Source organism: Bos mutus, chromosome 11 (genome assembly GCF_027580195.1).
Source record: "Bos mutus isolate GX-2022 chromosome 11, NWIPB_WYAK_1.1, whole genome shotgun sequence".
NCBI lineage: Eukaryota > Metazoa > Chordata > Mammalia > Artiodactyla > Bovidae > Bos > Bos mutus.
Window position 1 is genome coordinate 75469920 of NC_091627.1, and position 20195 is coordinate 75490114.

General features: G+C 43.8%; 1 protein-coding gene across 4 annotated transcripts in view; it reads left to right on the plus strand.

The window, feature by feature from the left end:
- Positions 1-20195, plus strand: part of FSHR (follicle stimulating hormone receptor) — a 196572-nt gene that overhangs the window by 168652 nt on the left and 7725 nt on the right. For 3 of the 4 annotated variants that reach the window (XM_070379601.1, XM_070379602.1, XM_070379604.1), the window contains 3 exons: positions 2971-3039; positions 3151-3225; positions 17307-17492. In XM_070379601.1, coding sequence (XP_070235702.1) covers positions 2971-3039; positions 3151-3225; positions 17307-17492 — 330 coding nt within the window. The remainder of the gene's footprint in view (positions 1-2970; positions 3040-3150; positions 3226-17306; positions 17493-20195) is intronic. The other variant, XM_070379605.1, reaches the window with a different exon arrangement.

Here is a 20195-nt window from a genome sequence, read left to right on the forward strand (position 1 = left end):
TTATACCTTAAATTGTGCATAGAGGATAATGGGGGAAGGGGTGGAGTCATGCAAGGACAGCAGCTCCTGGTCCTAATCGAAGCCAGGCTTTCAAACTTATCATATGCAAAAGTTCAGGTGAATTACATCATCTTCTGGCCAGGAGGCCTGTTAACATTTTAAGAAACTTATCTTTCTCTAAAGGTGATTATTCCAAAGTCAGGCACCAGCCTCCAAAAAAGCACTGGACAAAGCTACATTCCTATAGGGCAAAGGTGAGGTGGGCTCAATCAAGAAAAGAATTAACTAAAGGGTCCAAGGTTACAAACATTGAGGCTACTACATTTCTATACACCCATTATATCAATCAATACACTGCCAAGGACACAGTAGGTAAGGAGTATGGAGACTTAGCAGCAAACATTGGCCCAATAAGTGAAAAACCCTTCACCAATACAATTTCTAATCAATCTTTTAACTACTCAAAGGAATCTGTGTTTAGACAGTTTAGAACATCTCCTGCCTCTCACAGTTAGGAGGCTCTGAACAATCACATGTGGCCGGAAAAACCTATTCAGGCAGGCTAGAGGATTTCCAAAGGAGTTTGTAGGTTAAACACCGTCACACCCAGGAATTATTAACTGGAGCTGTAAGCTAACTCTTTTTTCAGAGAGAGGTAGTGGGGGACAGCCCCCCGTAAAGTCAGAGGTGTAGGTGAAAGCACAAAGCAGAAAGTAGGCAGACTCTGGTTTTGGGGGTAGATACTCGAGAATTTCCAGGGGGACCCCTGAGGCTCGATCCCGCCTTTGCGTATGCCGAGCCTCCTTCCTCATGACCTTTGTCATGGGTGGAGCTCCTCACGCTGGCTCCCGGCAGTGATAGAATTCCAGTTGAGCTATTCCAGATCCTGAAAGATGATGCTGTGGAAAGTGCTGCACTCAATATGCAATATGCACTCAATATGCAATATGCTGGCTCCCGGCATACAATAATTATCTTAAATTAGTCTGCATTTTACATAGCCACATCTATTTCTATTCATGAAAAAAGTATTAATTATCTAGTCTATAGAAAAAAGATAAGTGGCAGTCACATGGATTTGCTCATCACTTTTGCTGGATTAAGGGTCAGCCAATTACAGCCCATGGGCCAAATCTAGTCCTTGATCTAGGACTTGTTTCTATAAATCAAGATTTTGATGATAAGGAACATGAATGCTGAACCTAAATGAAGCAAAATAGTACTCCAAATAAAAGAAAAAAAATCCATTATTTTCAATAGTAGACCTATATTACCAAAAAAATTGTACTTAATTATTACTATTATACTTTGGTAACTTTGGTCAATAAAAATCTCATGGAAATTGTTTTTTAATTACCCATATAAAGTACCTGATGACTTTCCTGGTGGCTCAGATGGTAAAGAATCCACCTGCAATGCGGGAAAGGACAATGTGGGTTCAATCCCAGGGTTGGAAGATCACTGGAGGAGCGTACGACTACCCACTCCAGTATTCTTGCCTGGAGAATCCCATGGACAGAGGAGCCTGGTGGACTGCAGGCCATGGGGTCACAGGGTCGGACACAACTGAGTGACTAATACAAAGTACCTATATAATATTCTCATTTTGCCTCTTGGACCACAAAACCTAAAATATATTACTGGGCCCCTCATAGAAAAAGCTTGTTGACTCCTTTGTCTGGTCCAAAGCCCCTAGGATCCACCTCCCACCGGTTAGGGACAGCTGCTTCAGCACTGTCACCCCCAGCCAATTGGCTGGCAAATCAGTCAGGAAGGCTGGATGTGCTGGGTACACTTGGGAAGGTGTGGGGCAGGCAGGATTGGGGGTGCACAGCTACTTCTTGGCCATCAGAATCCACCAGTTTGTTGCTAATGTTCTGAAAGACCTGCATTGCTCCTGTGTGGATTTTCAGCTAACTAGCTTTCGGGGGGAAGAAAAACACACACAGTGTCCTCCTTTGATTTTAAGCTTGTTGGGCTCCTCACTGCAGCAACAGAAACTCTCAACATCCTGGACACGTGGGAGTGTCCCTGGGTCAGCTTTGGGAACAGTGCTATTTGCAAATCCACCGAGCCGACAAGGATGAGGACCTGACGGCAAATCAAGAACAAGTGATCCCGGGCTCCCTGGGCTAAGCTGTCCCATACTTGGGTTTCTGTTTTTGTTTTCAGACCATACAGGAGCACAGCAGTGCAGATCTGTCAGCCCAAGGTGCCCTTGGGCTCCCCTGTCCAGGCAAACCTGCTCACTGACCTTCTTTGCACAATTTGGATGACGATTTCCCATCCCGTCCCACCTCCCCCAGAGCCTCCTCCTCGCCTGCTCACACCATCTCACCCTGCCACAGCCCACAGCCTCTATAATTGATTTCTCTTCCTTTCTGGCTTAACCCAGAGCCACCTCCACAAACCTCCAATAGCCAGGTCCTTTATGGGTCATGGGAGATGTTCAGGTTGTCTGACAGTTTAATTAGATCACTTTTTGATGACAGCCAGGCCCGCTGCTGTGAATGAGCATGAGTGAGAGGCTTAAGGCAATAGATAAAGGGGATACAATATGTTCTTTCTCTGTCTAACAGACACTTGTTCAATAACAGTATGATCTCTGTCCTTCAGGATGGGAAAGATCTTTGTCTGCTCCTCCCATGGCATCATTTCTACACACAAATGATATGTGCAAAGACCTTATGGAATCCAGGCTGCTATGCCTAAGTGTGCCTTCTCAAAATTAAATTTCATTGATTTCTCTGAATAAGTAATACATGCACATAATACAAACTTCCAGCATTACAAAAGGTTATACAGTGATAAATCAGTCTCCCTTCCACCCTGCTCCCTGAGTCTTAGGGTGGTATTTTATTTATGCCACTAACCTGTGCTGTCTGACCTTGCCCCAGTGCTTCCAATTATGAAACTCGTGTACTGTTTGCATCTGACATTATTGGTTTTTTAATGGGTCTTTTATTTCAGATGGCTGAGTAAGAATGGGATTCAAGAAATACACAACTGTGCATTCAATGGAACCCAACTCGATGAGCTGTAAGTAGCCCCGACTATTCTTCCAGGCCATTTAGAGGGAAATGGCTCTTTTAACAGTGATGTTTATGTGGCTTTGTGTTTCCCTCCTTCTTTTCTCAACTCCATCCCCAGGAATCTAAGTGATAACAGTAATTTGGAAGAACTGCCTAATGATGTTTTCCAGGGAGCCTCTGGACCGGTCATTCTGTGAGTAGCCTCCCTCGCTTCCAAGTGAAAGAGATCAGCATCTGTAAGTTAGCAGTCAAGTTTGTCCAAGAGATCAGTGTCTGTAAGTTAGCAGTCAACTTTCTCCCATTCAGGGACGCTTACAGGACAGGGCTGGCAATTAAGATCAAATTTTATCTGTGTCATCTGCAAAGGTGTATAGGACAATTTAGGGCTGATCTACACTCTAAATATCAATACAGTAACAACAACAACTACTTAATGAGCACTTACCAAGTCCCAGAGTGTGTTTCAAAAATGTAAGAGGCATTTTCTAATTTAATCCTTATAATAACCTCTGTGGTAGGAGCTATTTGGTCCCATTTTAGAGAAGGGAAAACTGGCTTCCCTGCAGGGGTCAATTCACCCAAGGTCACAGAAATTTTAGAGCGCAGATGTAACACCAAGCTGGTCTGACTCCTAAGAGCGCTCTTAACCACTCTGCTATACATCCTTTCCCTGAAAGGAAAAGCACATTTCTTCATCTTCACCCTCAGGGTCCAGGAGTTTTGTTCAAACCAGTGAGCAATACACACATTTATGTTTGGATCCTCTTTGCCTCAATTCCAGACCTCTTAGGATGCCTCCAGTGCCTCATGCCACTGTATCAGCACCTCTCCTTCTATTGTTGCTTGCTCATCTTCATTTCTACCACCAGGAGTGACTTTCCTCTGTTTTTATTTACCCCTGCTCTTCCCTTCCACATGGGTGACTCCAACCCCCAGCTCTTCATAGACAGTCTCTGCTAACAGTAAATTCCTCCTCCTGCAACTCTCACAGCCTTCATGGCTGAAGGGCCCAGATCTGCAAAAGCTTCTTTAAAATGTATTTCCCCAGGCTCTAAGCAAGACCCACTACATCTATGGACAAGTGTACTACAGGAAGAAGAAAGGTATCCAGAGGAAGGAGTTAGATACAAGAAGAAATAGTAAGCAAAGAAACAGATAAACATGTGAACAGATGTAAAGGTTTGCAGAATGACTGTTGCATTCTGAGGTCAGTTCAGGCACTTACAAGCCACTAGCTTGTACCTCTTACTTGGCAGTCAGTACATAGGTTATTTACTTACCTACCTACCATCTATCAACATCACTTTCATTTTCACCAAAAAGCTTTCCAGTTCACCCTTGAACAACACAGGTTTGAACTGCATGAGTCTACTTACATATGGATATTTTTCAATAAATATGTAGTCTGCAGTTGGTTGAATCCTTGATGCAGAACTATGGATAAGAAAGGCAAGGCCATGGGACTTGAGCATCTATGGATTGTGGTGTCTGCAATGGATCCTGGAACCAATTCCCCACAGACACCAGGGGGCAGCTGCATTCTCCTTCAGGTTGGAACCCGTGCACCTCTAGAACGAGATCCTGTGTGGCGGAGCAGAAATTCTATTAATGATTATTAACAATGATAAAGGATCTGTTGTAACTTTTATATGGGACTCTGTCTCTTTGAATAAGTTCAAAGATCATTCCAGAATGCCTGGTTTCAGAGAGGCAACATGTACGAAAGAAGGGATGTTTGCATGATTAAAGCAGAGATGCCAGAGAAGACTACCTAGGTTTAAAACCAGTTCTCTCACCTCTCTAAACCTCAGTTTCCTCACCTAAAACAATGACAGGAACAATAATATCCATGTCCTAATACTGTTTGAAGCTTAATAATATATATGTAAGTGTATGTGTATATACATATATATATAGAGAGAGAGAGTGAATATACATATATTCACTCATTGAACAGATAGATTTTTAAGCACCAGCCCTATGCTATGCACTGTATATAGTGCAAGGAACAGAAGTTCTTCCTCACAGAAAGCTTATATTCTTATAAAGGAGAGTCAGATAACAGAACTAAATATGCAACTTAATATATTGAACTATCATGTATGCTATGAAGCGTTAAGTAGGACCTGTGGGTAACAAATGGGGAGTGCCAGGCATACAGTCCCTGTGCTTCAATACACAAAGTCTTTAGAACCAGTAGGACCTCCCTGGTGGCTCAGTTGGTAAAGAATCTGCCTGCAATGCAGGAGATATGGGTTCGATCCCTAGGTCAGGAAGATCTCCGGAGGAGGGCATGGCAACCCACTCCAGTATTCTTGCCTGGAGAATCCCATGAACAGAGGAGCCTGGGAGGCGGCAGTGCATGGGATCGCCAAGTCGGACATGACTGAGTGACTAACACACTTACAGCTTGCAATGCTTAGTCAATGTTTCTTATTCTTAGAGTACCTGGGAGACAAACAGAGTGTATTTGATGTCTTCGATCAGGAGAACAACAGTGTGTTAATTTCACTTAGTGAACAGTCCTAAAGGCTTTGAACGTGCCTAAACCAGCACCCCTATCTTTCATGGCAGAACATGTCTATGATGGTAGGTTTCCACGTGTGACCTGCACCAGGTACACTATGACATCGCAGCAGCTTAACTGCTGTCTGCTACTGAGAACATTCAAGCTGGACAGGATCTCATCCAGCTCATCACCCAGCTGGGGACACCAGAGCCAGAAATGGGAAGTAACCTGCCAACACTCACACTGCTGCACTAAGTGGCAGAGCCTGGACCAGAAACTAGGCCTCCTGCCTCATATCCTATGCATTCCCCCCATACCATGTCACCTAAAGTACTTCAATAGGTCCAACTGAACATCTAAAAGGGACCCTCAATTTACTGTGAACTAAAATGGGGGGAAAAAAACTATAAACACAAGACCCCGCCCCCAGCCCAAGAACACTAGTAAAAGGTACACACACACAGCATAGAAGAACGTCCCTTGATGTTGACAAGTAGGTCCCAGGCTGAGGCACTGCACAGGATGTCTGACCAGGGTCTCCAGTGGAAAACACCAACACAGACCCCCAGTCAGCCCTGCCATGAATGCCAGCAAGAAGAGGGATAATATCACCACCAGCAGTTTTGCAGAGTCTTCAAGTTACAGGCCCATTTTCTACACTTTCACCACAGAAACAGTGATTAAAATTTACAGAAAATCCAAAGGAATTAGGAAGCATTTGCCATGACTTAAAAAGGTAGAGGGGCTTCCTACATGGCACTAGTCATTAAGAACCCACCTGCCAATGCAGGAGACATAAGAGACACAGGTTTGATCCCTGGGTCAGGAAGATCCCCTGGAGAAGAGCATGGCAACCCATTCCAGTATTCTTGACTGGAGAATCCCATGGACAGAGGAGCCTGGTGGACTATGGCCCATGGTGGGTCTATCAGAGTTGGACACAACTGAAACGACTTAGCAAGCATGCAAAAAGGTAGAGAGGGGTAATACATTTCTACATCTTTTCATTTCAATGCATGAGGATATGTGTGTAAGATCCTGGCCTACATCCCAGTCTCTAACTGCTGATCGCCTCCTTCTTCTCCCCTTAGGGGCAAGAAGGTTGGTCAGCTTAACATCGAGCCTCCTTTTCTGGGGCTTTCAGGTTAGTCTGTCTAGACTAACCTCTCTAGATGTCTTCCCAGCCTCTGTGGCTGCTCACCTGGGGCTTTAGGACCTAGTCTATCCTTTATTTCAGCCTTATGTGCCAATCCCAGGTAAACCCTGGCCTGAAGGCTTTTTGTTTAGTGTGTGTGCAGAGTACAAGCCCATGCTGGTGCTGTGGGTTCATGGGTAGGAGGAGAAGTGTGTGTAGAAGGCTCAGCCCACCGTAGACGCAGCTCAGGCTAGGGCTGTGACTGTGGCTTGGGTCAGATTCCTCTCACTGAACATCAGACTGTGATGTGGGTATTTGCATGCAGAAGGCTTCCTGGAGAGTGCTCTTGGAGCCTGTAGGGAGTACTTGATGGAAGCAGAATCAGGCTAAGAGGAAAGTTGAACTCCAATGCACTTGCAACAGAAGCTTCAGCTGATTCTAGGGGGAGCTCTGGAGTTAGAATGGCCCTTCAGAGTTGACTGAATTAATGCAAGGGGCCGATCCTCTTCATCAACAGTCACTGAGTGCAGGCAGGCCCAGGGGAGACGTCAAGTCTTGGGTAAGTCAGGTGAGGGCAAATCCCAGAGCAGAACTCAGCAATGGGCCACTTCAGTGGCAAGTGGTCCTCAAATGGCCTTAAGATATAGTTCTAAATTTGACCATGCATCAGAATCACACAGCATGCTTGTAAAACTCTAGATGGCTAATCCCACTCCCAGTAGGTTTGATTTAATAGGTCAGGGGTGGGCCTGAGAACCTGCATCTCTAATAACTTGAAGATGAAGCTGATGTTGCTGGTCCAGAAAGCGCACCAAGAATCACGGCCCCTGAACCGGGGCTGGGAGTTGGGAAGCTTGGCCCAGTCTCCATATCTCCTCCAAGAGCCAACAATGGTGTATCTTCCTCCCAGCAGGCTCAGTGCTTTGCCCCAGTACGTATATGTGAGGGATTCTAAGGGAGTCAAGGGGAGAGCACCCAAACCAATCATAACTCCTTTCCTGAAGGCAAAAGTTTTATCTGAGTGAAAAGCAGGGAGTCCCTGAACACCTGAGGGTACAAGTATGAGATGTTCCATTGCAAAGAGAAAGAGATGTAGAGAAAGCCAAGGGCACACAGACAAGCTCCATTGAGTTTCCAAGAGCAGTCTAGCATCCCGATTTCCCCCTCATGAGTCTTGACCTTGAACGTCAGCAGCCGTCTGAGTTTTCACCTTATATTCTGAACTCACTCAAGTTTTTTTTTTTTTTTTTAAGCAATCAAGCAATTGCTGTTTCCTTGGGAAACCGTTTCCTGTGGGGAAAATTTAATGCATTGCTTTTGCAGGCTGGAGCCAGTACAATCATATTCTGATGGTTTATCAAATTGATTTGGCTATAGCTCAGATTCATTTGATAGTTCAGATTCAAACACTGAGTTATTTGTATAAGAATGATTCTCTTCCATTACCAGTATACCCACAGTCCTATAGATAGTAAATTGCCTTTTTATTCCACCTGGGATCATGAAAGAGAGGTCTTCTAGCCATCTGTCAGTGTAGTATACACCAGAAATGTGCTCTCACTTATGGAAATGATTGACCTGTAATAACATCTTTACTGGGAAAAATAGAAATTGTTCAAATCAAATTTGTGGCACTGGCTATAATGCACTTTATTAAACAGGGCACAGAACACAATTTAACGCCTGCCTCTCCTGACTCAGCATCTTATTACTGACTGCCGTTTCCCTTTCTGCTTTGTAGCTCAAAATCAAGAATGCTAACAATGTTGAAACAGTTCAGGATTGCTAAGTCCTGTCAGCCATTGTCTTAAGATGTCTCCTGTTGGGACTACTTTTCAGGATTTCAGTTTTCAAAACCAGTCACTTCCAGAATGGACATGGGTTGAAATGTTAACCAAAGTGGGACCTTATAAAGAAAGGCTGCCATCATGAGACCAGCTTGAAACACAAGGGTTAAAAACACCTGCCCATTATTACCCCTTCTGTCCAGCCCACCAGCCCTAAGAACAGTCAGTAATAAAGCAGACATCCTCACTCATTCACTGAACATAGCAGGGCTTACATGTCATGTATTTGGTAGGTGTTGATTGAGCATCTATTCAATGTGTGTCTGGTACTCTGCTAGATGTGAGGGACGTTCACTGCTTTTCAGTCACCAAGTCATGTCCTACTCTTCATGACCCCATGGACTGCAGCATGCCAGGCTTCTCTGTCCATCACCAACTTCCTTGTCCAACACCAACTTGCTCAAACTCAGGTCCATTGAGTCGGTGATGCCATACAACCATCTTATCCTCTGCCGTCCCCTTCTCCTCCTGCCTTCTGTCTTTCCCACCATCAGGGTCTTTTCCAATGAGTCAGTTCTTCGCATCAGGTGGTCAAAGTATTGGAGCTTCAGCTTCAGCATCAATTCTTCCAAAGAGTATTCAGGGTTGATTTTCTTTAAGATTGACTGGTTTGATCTCCTTGCTTTCCAAGGGACTCTCAAGAGTCTTCTCCAGCACCACAATCAGAAAGCATCAGTTCTTCGGCACTCTGTCTTCTTTACTGTCTAGCTCTCACATCCATACATGACAACTGGAAAGACCGTAGCCTTGTCTATACAGACCTTTGTCAGCAAAGTTATGTCTTTCTTTTTAACACACTGTCTAGGTTTGTCATAACTTTCCTGCCAAGAAGCAACTGTCTTCCAATTTCATGGCTGCAGTCACTATTCGCAGTGATTTTAGAGCCCAAAAAGAGGAAATCTACCTTTTACCCTTCCACCTTTACTCTTCTATTTGCCATGAAGTGATGGGACTGGATGCCATGATCTTTGCTTTTTTAATATTGAGTTTAAAGCCGGCTTTTTCACTCCCTTCCTTCACTCTCATTAAGAGGCTCTCTAGTTCCTCTTTGCTTTCTGCCATTAGAGTGGTATCATCCACATATCTGAGGTTGTTGATATTTCTCCCAGCAATCTTGATGCCAGCTTGTAACTCATACAACCTGGCATTTTGCATGATGTGCTCTAAGTTAAATAAACAGGGTGACAATAAATAGCCTTGTCGTACTCCTTTTTAAATCCTGAGCCAGTCAGTTGTTCCATTCAGGGTTCTAACTGTTGCTTCTTGACTCACATACAGGTTTCTCAGGAGACAGGTAAGATGGCCTGGTTTAAGAGTTTCCCACAGTTTGTTAGGATCCACACAAAGGCTTTATTATAGTCAATGAAACAGAGGTAGATGTTTTTCTGAAATTCTCTTGCCTTCTCTGTGATCCAGCAAATGTTGGCAATTTGATCTCTGGTTCCTCTGCCTTTTCTAGACCCAGCTGGAACATCCGGAAGTTCTCAGTTTATGTAATGTAAAGTTTATCTTGGAGAATTTTGAGAATAACCTTACTAGAATGGGAGATGAGTGCAATTGTCCAGTGGTTTGAACATTCTTTAGTACTGTACTTCTTGGGAATTGGGATGAGGATTGATCTTCTCCAGTCCTGTGGCCACTGCTGGGTTTTCCAAATTAACAAATTGAGTGCAGCACTTTTACAGAGCTCTGCTGGAAGTCCATCACCTCCACAAGCTTTATTGGCCGCAGTGATTCCTAAGGCCCACTTGACTTCACACAGACACAGAATGTCTGGCTCTGAGTGAGAGACTACACCGTCATGATGGTCCAGGTCATTAAGACATTTTTTGTGCAGTTCTTCTGTGTATTCTTTCCATCTCTTCTTGATCTCTTCTGCTTCTATTAGGTCTTTGCCATTTCTGTCCTTTATTGTGCCCATCTTTGGATGGATGTGATGCATATAGAGACTCAAAAACAAACAGTACCAGCCCCAAGTTATCTCATTCTGGTAGAGGGACAAAAGCTACTGGGCAGAACTATAATCTCTGCAGAAATTCACAGGAGGTTTTAGTAACAGAGCAGACACCCAATAAATCTTTGCCATGTGATGCAGTGACTTGACAGATGAGGCGACAGTGTGAGGAGGTAAGCTCTCACCTCCTGTCCACCTGTGTACCAGCCATCCCATCCCCTTCCTATCTTCAATCCTTTCTCCTTCCAGTCACTTAATAATGAATGAACACCTATTGTGTGCCCTGTTTAAGGCTCTCAAGACTAATCTAATAAAATCACAGCGTTCAATAAGTCATTCTTCTGCTCAAAGAAACTCTAAACTCTTCCACCTGGCTTTCAAGGCTCAGAGATCAAATCCCATTCTGAGGTTCCCTTAATTACTTAAAATATGGTTGCTCAGAATCACCCTCTGAACACCCCTCGCTGCTTTGCTTTGTGTTCCGGGCCTCTCTCCAAGCCTACCCTTAGCTGGTAGTCACAACAAACCCACTTCCATGAAGATGTGAATAAATGGTAATGCCTTGTTTTGCTATTCCCCCTGGGGATATTTGCATCCTAAGAGTGGAATATGCTTTTACAAAGGAATTAAAATATAACATTAGATTTCCAGGCCACGTGGAAGGAACTGTCAGTGATTAGACTCTGTATGTCTGTGTATTTATGTTAGCGGAACAGAGCAAAAGTGGGAATATTTGCAGTTTAAGTCTCACTCCAAGCCGAACAGTATCTACTTATCCCCTTTGTCCCTACTGATATAAATGTTTACGGATTTTTCTTAGTCTGTGGAGGTACCAGAGAAACATTTTTCTGTCAGTCCAAAATAAGGAAGTCTTATGATAGTTTCCTTGTTTGACTGCCCTAGCAAGTGTCCAGTATGCTTGAAATAAACACTTCTATGAACACTTTTACTACCCAGGAACCATTTCTGCTAAAGAATTGGCTTTACCAAACTCTAAGTGCCTCTGCATCTCTCTCCTACCAACCACTCTCTCCTTTCAACATCCACCAGCAGATCTGGATCCCGAGATACTGACAAGATACCACAGTCTTCCACAAGTGGAGCCGCCTAGTGCAAATGACAGCAGCTCACATATTCTGCAGCTGCGATGAGCAGTCCGCAGTATAAGCTAGCTCCAGAACACTGAACAGAGAGACAGGCACCAGTGCTTCCCAAGCAGACCTCCCCATTCAACTCCTAGTCACTGAACCACACACAGGTCAATCCATTCAGCACATTATTCTACTGATTCTTTAATCTGTGTCTATCTCCTTGTAAACTTTGCACAAGGATGCTCCCTTCCTCGGTTCCTTTGACACTCTCAGTCACAAATAATTGCCGGCCACGGAAGCACCGTTAAGCTGAGCTCCTTTTAAATCCAGATTTCCTCTCTCGGTTTGCCTTGCACACTTCTCCCTTTAGAATTGCTCTCCTATAAGACTTCCTTCAACGTCTCACCTTCTAGTAATGCTGAGGCATCTCTGCTAATCAGACAACTCTCCACGGAGTAGATTTCTTGACCCCAGCCCTGTGCCAAATGCCAGGTAGAACGTGAAAGTATCTTAGTAATTCTTGTTCTCAGAGCATCTAAAATCTAGCTGAGGAGACAAAACAAATATACATGAAAAGTTGAACGGTATGAAACAATAGAAGAGACAATACAAGGTACCAGAACTTTGTAAGTACACGAGGTCAGAAGACATCACAGCTGGCTGGGGCAATCTATTTCCTTTCCTAGTCCTCCATCAGGGCCACTCCTTAGCCTGTCTTTGAACAAAGCAACAGTTTTCTGGGAGCTTACTATGTAGAAGGCACTGCTGAGAATGCAAGGAGTCCTCTGCCCTACAAGAGAGGGGAAATGCAAATACAAAGAGCTAGTATACAAAGAAAAAGATGGTAAGTGAGAGAGGCAGAAAGGTATAGACTATACTGCTATTTGCACTCTTAATGGCTTTCAAGGAAAAATGCTTCTACAGCTGTTAAAAGCGATGGAGATGATGGGAGTCAACGCGAATCTGTTTGAGTTCTGCATTTCTACATAAAAGCTATCCTTAAACTCAGTGGTTTAAAGCAATTGTTCCATTTTGTCCATGGTCTTGTTTCAGAAGTTTGGGTAGCTTGTCTCGTCTCTGATCCACGTGATGTCAGCTCAGGTGGCTGGGTCTGGGGGATGTACTGCAAGTTGTCCTCTTCACTCAAGTATCTGGTTCTCCTTGGTACCTCTCTACACACACAGACACACATACACACACAGCATCTTATCCTCCAGACCCTCTGTACCTGGCTAAGACTTTTTCCGGCATGGCACTAGCAGGGCATTCAGAGTCCTCGCATGGCAGCTTAGGGCTCTGTAAGATTTAGAAGCTATCAGTGCTCTTAGGAGCAAGGTCCAGAACTGGCAGAGTAACACTTTCATCATACTCTACTGTAGTCCAAAGACACCACCAGGATTCAAGGGAAAGGCAAATAGACCCTCTGTGGAAGAGCAGGAAGAAATTGCAGTCATCTTTAATCAACTTACAGAGTCAGTGAGAAAATATGATGGCATTGCATGCAATATAAAAATTTATTTGGGGAAATCTTCATTAATGTGGTTTTTGTATATTCTAAAATTAAGAGGTGAAGCCATAACTAAGAAAGAGTCTTCTGTTTTGTATCACTTGATTTTAGAAATATTAAAAATGTTAATGGTAAGTAATAAATAATCCCCCTGGTTTAAATTACTCCTGAAGGACTTTGTTTATGCATTCATCTCAGTCCCAGTAGGAAGCCTTGAACTATTTTAGACAAAACAGGCAATCTTTGCTCCCTTCCATATTTGAGGGAAAAAATAAGAGCCCATGCACCAGGCAAAATAAAAACTTGGTCCCAGGGACCAGAATTTGAGTGTCAGTAGCAGAACTGGTCAGAGAAGCAATTGCCTGAAGAGAGAAACTGGAGAGAATTTTTTTAGGGCAGAAAAGAAAGTTGAGAATCTCTGTAGCAATAGAAAGGCTAAGTGTTGAGCAGGCTAGGACAGCTGGATCTTTCAGCATCAGAGAGTGAAGACTCACCACAGGGACCAAGGTTCATGGATCAGACTCTTAATTCCAGGGACCCCCAGCTCCACAAAATTAGAATACACAGGCAAGAACTAGAAAAGAGACCTTGGAACACCAAGAACGTTTCTCCTGTGGTGATAGCAATGAATGTTGTGAGAAGCAGTTGTGGAAGGTAACGCCAAGTTATTTTGCTGAGGGTGGGTATACAGGGTATGAGAGAAAGAAGAGTCAAAGCTGACTTCCAAGGTTTTGCATGAACAACAGGAAAGGCTGCAAGTAGAGAAGGTTTGGGGCAAGATCGGGAGCTCAATGTTTAATATCTAAAGCTTCATCTGCCTATTAGACATCCAAATAGAGATAATATGGAAACAGGAGTGATGGAACGAGCAAGCAAAAGTCAGCAAGCACTCTGAAGTATTTGAACGATAGCATTGACAAATTTGATCTGTTGGGTATCTAACAAGGAGGGGAACTAAGTAAAATACACAGAGGTATTACATCAAGATAATTATTAACTCTGAAAATGTAAATTTCCCTTAGTATCAAGCAGGGAATTAGCAGTCCAGGGATTAGCAATGGTAGATAATTGCTACTAATCCTAGGCTGTAAGGGCAAGTGAGGATGTGATCTAATTGAAGCACAGAACTGGGATGGCTGGTAGCTGCTGGGTCCTCCACAGATCTGCGTGACGGAGCTGGAGTCACAGAGGAGCCACTGCCCGAGGCAGAGGAGGGATGAGAAATGCCCGCGCTTCACCCTTCCTCCCACCTGCCAATCCCACCGGTGCCAGGTGTGCGACACAACTGAAGGCTGAGTGACACGGTGGCGCCTGGGAAATGGGGACTTTAGAGGCCGTCTCTCCTGCAAGACAGAGTGGAACACAGCAAAGGGCACAGAATGGAAGTGAGCGAGATCAGGCAAAGACCAGCACATCATATTCAGTGCTTTGTACCTCACTGGAAGTGCAAAGGAGAATCACGGACTAGTTACAAGCAGAAAATCACAATCTAATTGGGACTTCTAAACTATCACCCAGTTTGCAGTGTAACAATTGCATTAGAGCTAGATGGCCAGGATGATTAATTAAAATCATTAAGTTAAATTAATAATTTAAATTAAGTAAATTAATTAAAATCTACTTGACTGGGCCATGAGATGCCCGGATAGCTAGTAAAATATTATTCTTGAGCGCATCTGTGAGAGTGTTTTCATAAGACATTAGCACTGGATTCAATAGACTGAGTAAAGAAGATTCACCCTCCCCAGTGTGGGTGGGCATCATCTAATCAGTTGAGGGCCCTCATAGAACAAAAAGGCAAGTGTGTTTCCTTTCTTGAGCTGAAATATCCATCTTCTGGCATTGGACATCAGAACTCCTGGTTCTTGGGTCTTCCAACTCTGGGACTTAAACCAGTGGCCTCCTTGATCCTCAGGCTTTTGTCTCTGACTGAATTATACCACAAACTTTCCTGGTTCTCCAGCTTGCAGATGGTATATCATGAGACTTCTCAGTCTCCAAAATCATGTGAGTCAAATTCCATAATAAGTATCCTCTTATATATCTCTATATATCCTATCAGTTCTGTTTCTCTGGAGAACCTTAATACTATGATCACAAGAAGAACAGTTATTGAGACTGTTGTCTCTCTGCTGCTGCTAAGTCGCTTCAGTCATGTCTGACTCTGTGCGACCCCATAGATGGCAGCCCACCAGGCTCCCCCATCCCTGGGATTCTCCAGGCAAGAACACTATGGTGACTTAGACTAAAGCTGTGGCCAAGAAAAGTGAACCAACTTGAAACAAATGTAAAAGCTAGGCTTGCAAAAACAAGAAATTGAGTCCAAGAGAGGGAGAAGGAGGAGTCAAGGGTAACTGCCAGGTTTCTAGCCTGAACAGCACAGGGAAATGGAGGAGTCATTTGCTGAAATAAGGAAAACAAAAGGAGGAACATACTTAAAACAAAGATGATAAATTCAGTTTTGATACTTGCAAGTCATCAAAAGGGTGGGATCTGATGGACAATGGATTATCTGGATTTGGGGTTTAGAACTAGCATCTAAACTGGTGTATATACAGAGAAGCCATCAGCATATATTTGGTATCTGAAATCAAAGTAGTAAGATCACCTGGGAAGATTATGTACAGTCAGAAAGGGGCCTGAGTTTAGAGGAACTCCGATAGATAGAGGAGAAAAAACAAAATCAGAAATAAGCCAAAGTAGATGTCAGAAGAAATTTAAAAGAATGTGATGCCAAGAAAAATGGAGACACGTTTTACGCGTGAAATGTAATTGAGAAATCAAGAAGGTTAGAACTAAGATGTGACCTTAATGAGTACTGCTTCTCTAGGGGTTGGGAAGAAACTGAGTTGGATTAGGAAATGAGAAAATAGTGACATCAAGTATGGACAGCTAGCATAAGAAGTTTGCTTGGAAAAGAAAGAGACAAACAGGGCAGCTGTTACGAGTGGGTTTTACTGGACAATGGGAAGCATTATAAATTTTTGAGCAAGAGAATAAATGACGCTATGAAAACAAGACTTTGAGAAAGTAATTTTCACCAGACTGGGAGAACATCTGGGGTAGCAGATATATATTCACACCCCGAAGTTTCATTGCTCTGAGTGCCTACTGGTTCAACTTAGAGGAAATGCAGACATTAGAAGATTCTCCTTTACCAAGTATACCCAAGGATGCTTGAAATGAGTCCATCTGGTCATCACTACCACCCACTTCAGAAGCACTCATTCATGGCCAGCCCACTGACCCCCAAAGTCTAAGCTGGTACCATTTAAATCTCCTTGCACCTACCAGCTGGTCACAGTTGTTTTGAAGGTTGAAGCTGCCTACAGTGCTGCCAGAAAGTTGCCCATGTCACTGGTGCCGCTGCCAGCGAGGATGGGACCCTGGAGCCCTCCAGGGACGGGAACCTGGTTAAAATGTTCATTTACATTCTAGACCTTGGGTCACCAACAAAGCAAGAACAACTTGCGTGTGTGTGATGTTTTCTGACGACAGCTGCCTGTCAAGTGCTGTCTGTTGGTCAGGAGGTTTTCTATGTACTTTTGCTTGTTTAATTCTCACAACCACCCTCTGAGGTAGGTATGATTATTACCATTCCTGTTTTACAACCGAGGGAACTGACACATGGAGAAGTGAGGCAACTTGACCAAGGTCACCAGTCTAACAGGTAGCGGGGCAGGGTACACACACAGACAAGTCTGTCCATGGATACCACAGTCATCGCCACCACTCCCCGTTGACACTTTGACTTTGGGCTGAGGGTACCTCTGTTGCCCACCTCATACTCCTTCCTCTTATAGTGTGTTCTCTTTGCATCCTTTTCTCAAATGTGGCCACAGATTCCACCCCAGCTCAAGAAATATATTTTTACATCTGGTTTTATGGTGGGGAGGAAGTGGTCTCACTTCCTCGATCCTATGTGATTTACTGGGTGTCTATTCTAAACAGACACTGTGAAAGGGGAAAGGGCTACAGTTAAGCCCCAGATCAGGGTGCTAGTACATCCAGGATACAGAGCAGCCTGTTATCCATATCCTCCTACCATGAACACAAGGGCCAAATGTCCCTTTAGACAAATATTTATGCGAGTGAGGTGTGTTGGATGAACAAGAGTCTCCCTCCTCCCTCATATAAAAATAGGTCTACTATGACTGCTATTTTGACTGCTAACACAGCAGAAACATTTGGACTCATGGTAATCAGGTATGCTTGCCTCTTCTCCTTATAGAGATATTTCAAGAACCAGGATCCGTTCCCTGCCTAGCTATGGCTTAGAAAATCTTAAGAAGCTGCGGGCCAAGTCAACTTACCACTTAAAAAAGCTTCCCAGTCTGGAAAAATTTGTCACACTCGTGGAGGCCAGCCTCACCTACCCCAGCCACTGCTGTGCCTTTGCAAACTGGAGGCGGCAAACGTGAGTTTTCTCTGTCCAGCCCTTGAGCCCTGTTTGGGCATTTCTCCAATGGAGTACTTGGTCCACAACTTCTGCATCCATGATGAAATCCCTTAGGCAAGTTCTAGGTCAAAGCCTTAGTGTTTTTTTTGAAAATGGGTTCACAGGAGAGAGCTACCCACATGGTAGGCTACCTACCAAATATTAAATGCTGCTGCTGCTAAGTCACTTCAGTCGTGTCTGACCCTGTGCAACCCCATAGACAGCAGCCCACCAGGCTCCTCTGTCCCTGGGATTCTCCAGGCAAGAATACTGGAGTGGGTTGCCATTTCCTTCTCCAATGCATGCATGCATGCTAAGTCACTTCAGTTGTGTCCGACTCTGTGTGACCCTATGGACAGCAGCCCACCAGGCTCCTCTGTCCACGGGATTCTCTAGGCAAAAATACTGGAGTGGGTTGCCATTTCCTCCTCCACCATGCTAAACCTCCCTAACTCATCTTTGGAGCTTAGCACCTCACAGGGAGAACAAAGATTATGACGTCTGTTCACTTTGGCTTTCAAGGCTGGTCAGGTTCCAGGAATCCCAGGTTAAAGAGGGTAATCCTGATAAAGCCAAGTTCTACGGGGTGGCTAAAAAGTTGAGGTTGTGTAAAGGGAAAACTTCGAAGTTTACATGTTCCAGATATTTAAAGGATCCACCAGGGATACAGGTACTTCCCAGGTGGTTTGGTGGTTAAAAAAAAATCCACCTGCCAAATAGCAGAAGCAGGTTCAATCCCTGGGTCAGGAAGATCCCCTGGAGAAGGAAATGGAAATCCACTCCAATATTCTTGCATGGGAAATCCTATGGCAGGCTACAGTCCATGAGGTTGCAAAAGAGCAGGACACAATTTAGTGACTAAACAACAACAATCGGAGATATAATCTATTGGGTATCAGGGATTCTCCAAGTTTCTGCCTCTCCTGAGCTCACTGACACAATCCATACCATGCAGTTGCACTCAGTCAGATGATGCCTGGTTCCTACTCTTTCACAGTAGCCCAGCATGAACACAGCTTCTGTGATACTGTTTTACTGCTTAACGTAGCCACTTCTATTATTCAACCTTAACATGCAGACATATACCCTACTCTAAAAACAAAACAACCAAATAATATACACCCTAAAATGTTTTAAAAGTATTGAAGAGGCAGCAGTCCACACTCAGACCCATGTAAAGGGTCTGCAGAAAAGGGGCTACTCTTGAGAATTTGCACACATCATTAGGGAACTCCCCAGAATCAGACACTCCCCACAAGTTAGCTCAAGAGCTAGGGAATTTCTTCTTAAGGACTAGAATTTTTAAGAGCTTGGGCTGAAGCAGAAGGCCTGCCTCTTTTATAGTCCAGAAAGAGATATCCACAGCCAGGTCAGTGAAATTGGTATTTCACTGCCAAAATCCTGGAACTAAATACCCACCAGGAGAAATCTCAGAGGATGTTAAGACCACTGAAGGAGCTGCACATCACATGCTGTCAGTACCCAATACCATAGGAATATATTCTCTTACTCAGTTGCCCAGACTCCTCTGGTCTCACTATCCCTTGGTAGTATAGATGTAGCCTCAGGGATCACCCAACTGGAAATCTCCAGGTCTGTCTTACATTGTACCATGGTTTGAGGGTTTTCTTGTCCCTCTGGACCACTGGGCTCTCACTTTCTCTAGGTCCCTATTTTAAATTACATTGGGGCTTCTCAGGTGTGGCAAAGGAGAGGTCCACAGCTCTTCAAAGAAGACATGCCAAGACAGAACACAGAAATCACAATGATGTTTGGTCTTTCTATCTAGCAAATTCACAAACCCACAACAATATGGTTATGCTATTCAGAAGATAATAAACACGGGATTTGTGTTTTAATTGTGTTACTTCATGCCATACCATAGTAGGTGTAGCACGGTTAGGTAATGAAATTTGAGTGTAAAGTTGCATGATGAAACTGCCCCTCCAATCTTCACTTGGAAATAATGCCCAAAGTATAAATCTTAGGCCCTGTGACTGTGAAATTTTGGCTGATGGCCCTTCTGAACTCTCATGGAAAAATTTTACAATCCACTCCCCTCCCTCATTTGTCATTGAACCGGTTATGTCCTTGTCATAGTTCTATACTCAGCTAACATTGTTATTTTGTCCTTGTTTTGTTATTTCTTATATTCAGGTGCTTTCTTTCCAGCTAGATTTTAAACTGATGCACTTGGCATATTCATTAAGTACCCACATAGGGCATGACCCCAATATGAACTCAGTACGTAACCACCATCCTCTGTCTTCATATTGCTGATACCTGCCTAGTACTCACTGCCAGGCATATTAAAACTTTGCACCTTTATCTCATTTAAGTTTCACAAAAGTAACAGCACTATTCTGTTCTCACAAAGGCAGAAACTGAGGCTCAGAGACTGTAAACAACTTGACTGACGCCAGTCGGACTCAAACTCTCTGGTCTGTCTATCTTCAAAGCTCAGACTCTGGGCCACTCTGCCATGCACTTCCCAAGTAACTGTACATTGATTTATTGGGGTCCAGGAGTACCACTTTTTAACTCCACCCCAAACTGAATTGTCAATTTCTTATAATACTTAGGATTTGCTGAGGCATTGCAGAGGCAAGACTTTATTTCCCTGGCTTTCATTTTTCTTTCTAGTCTTCTCCCATAGACATACATTGTTTACCATTTCCCCAC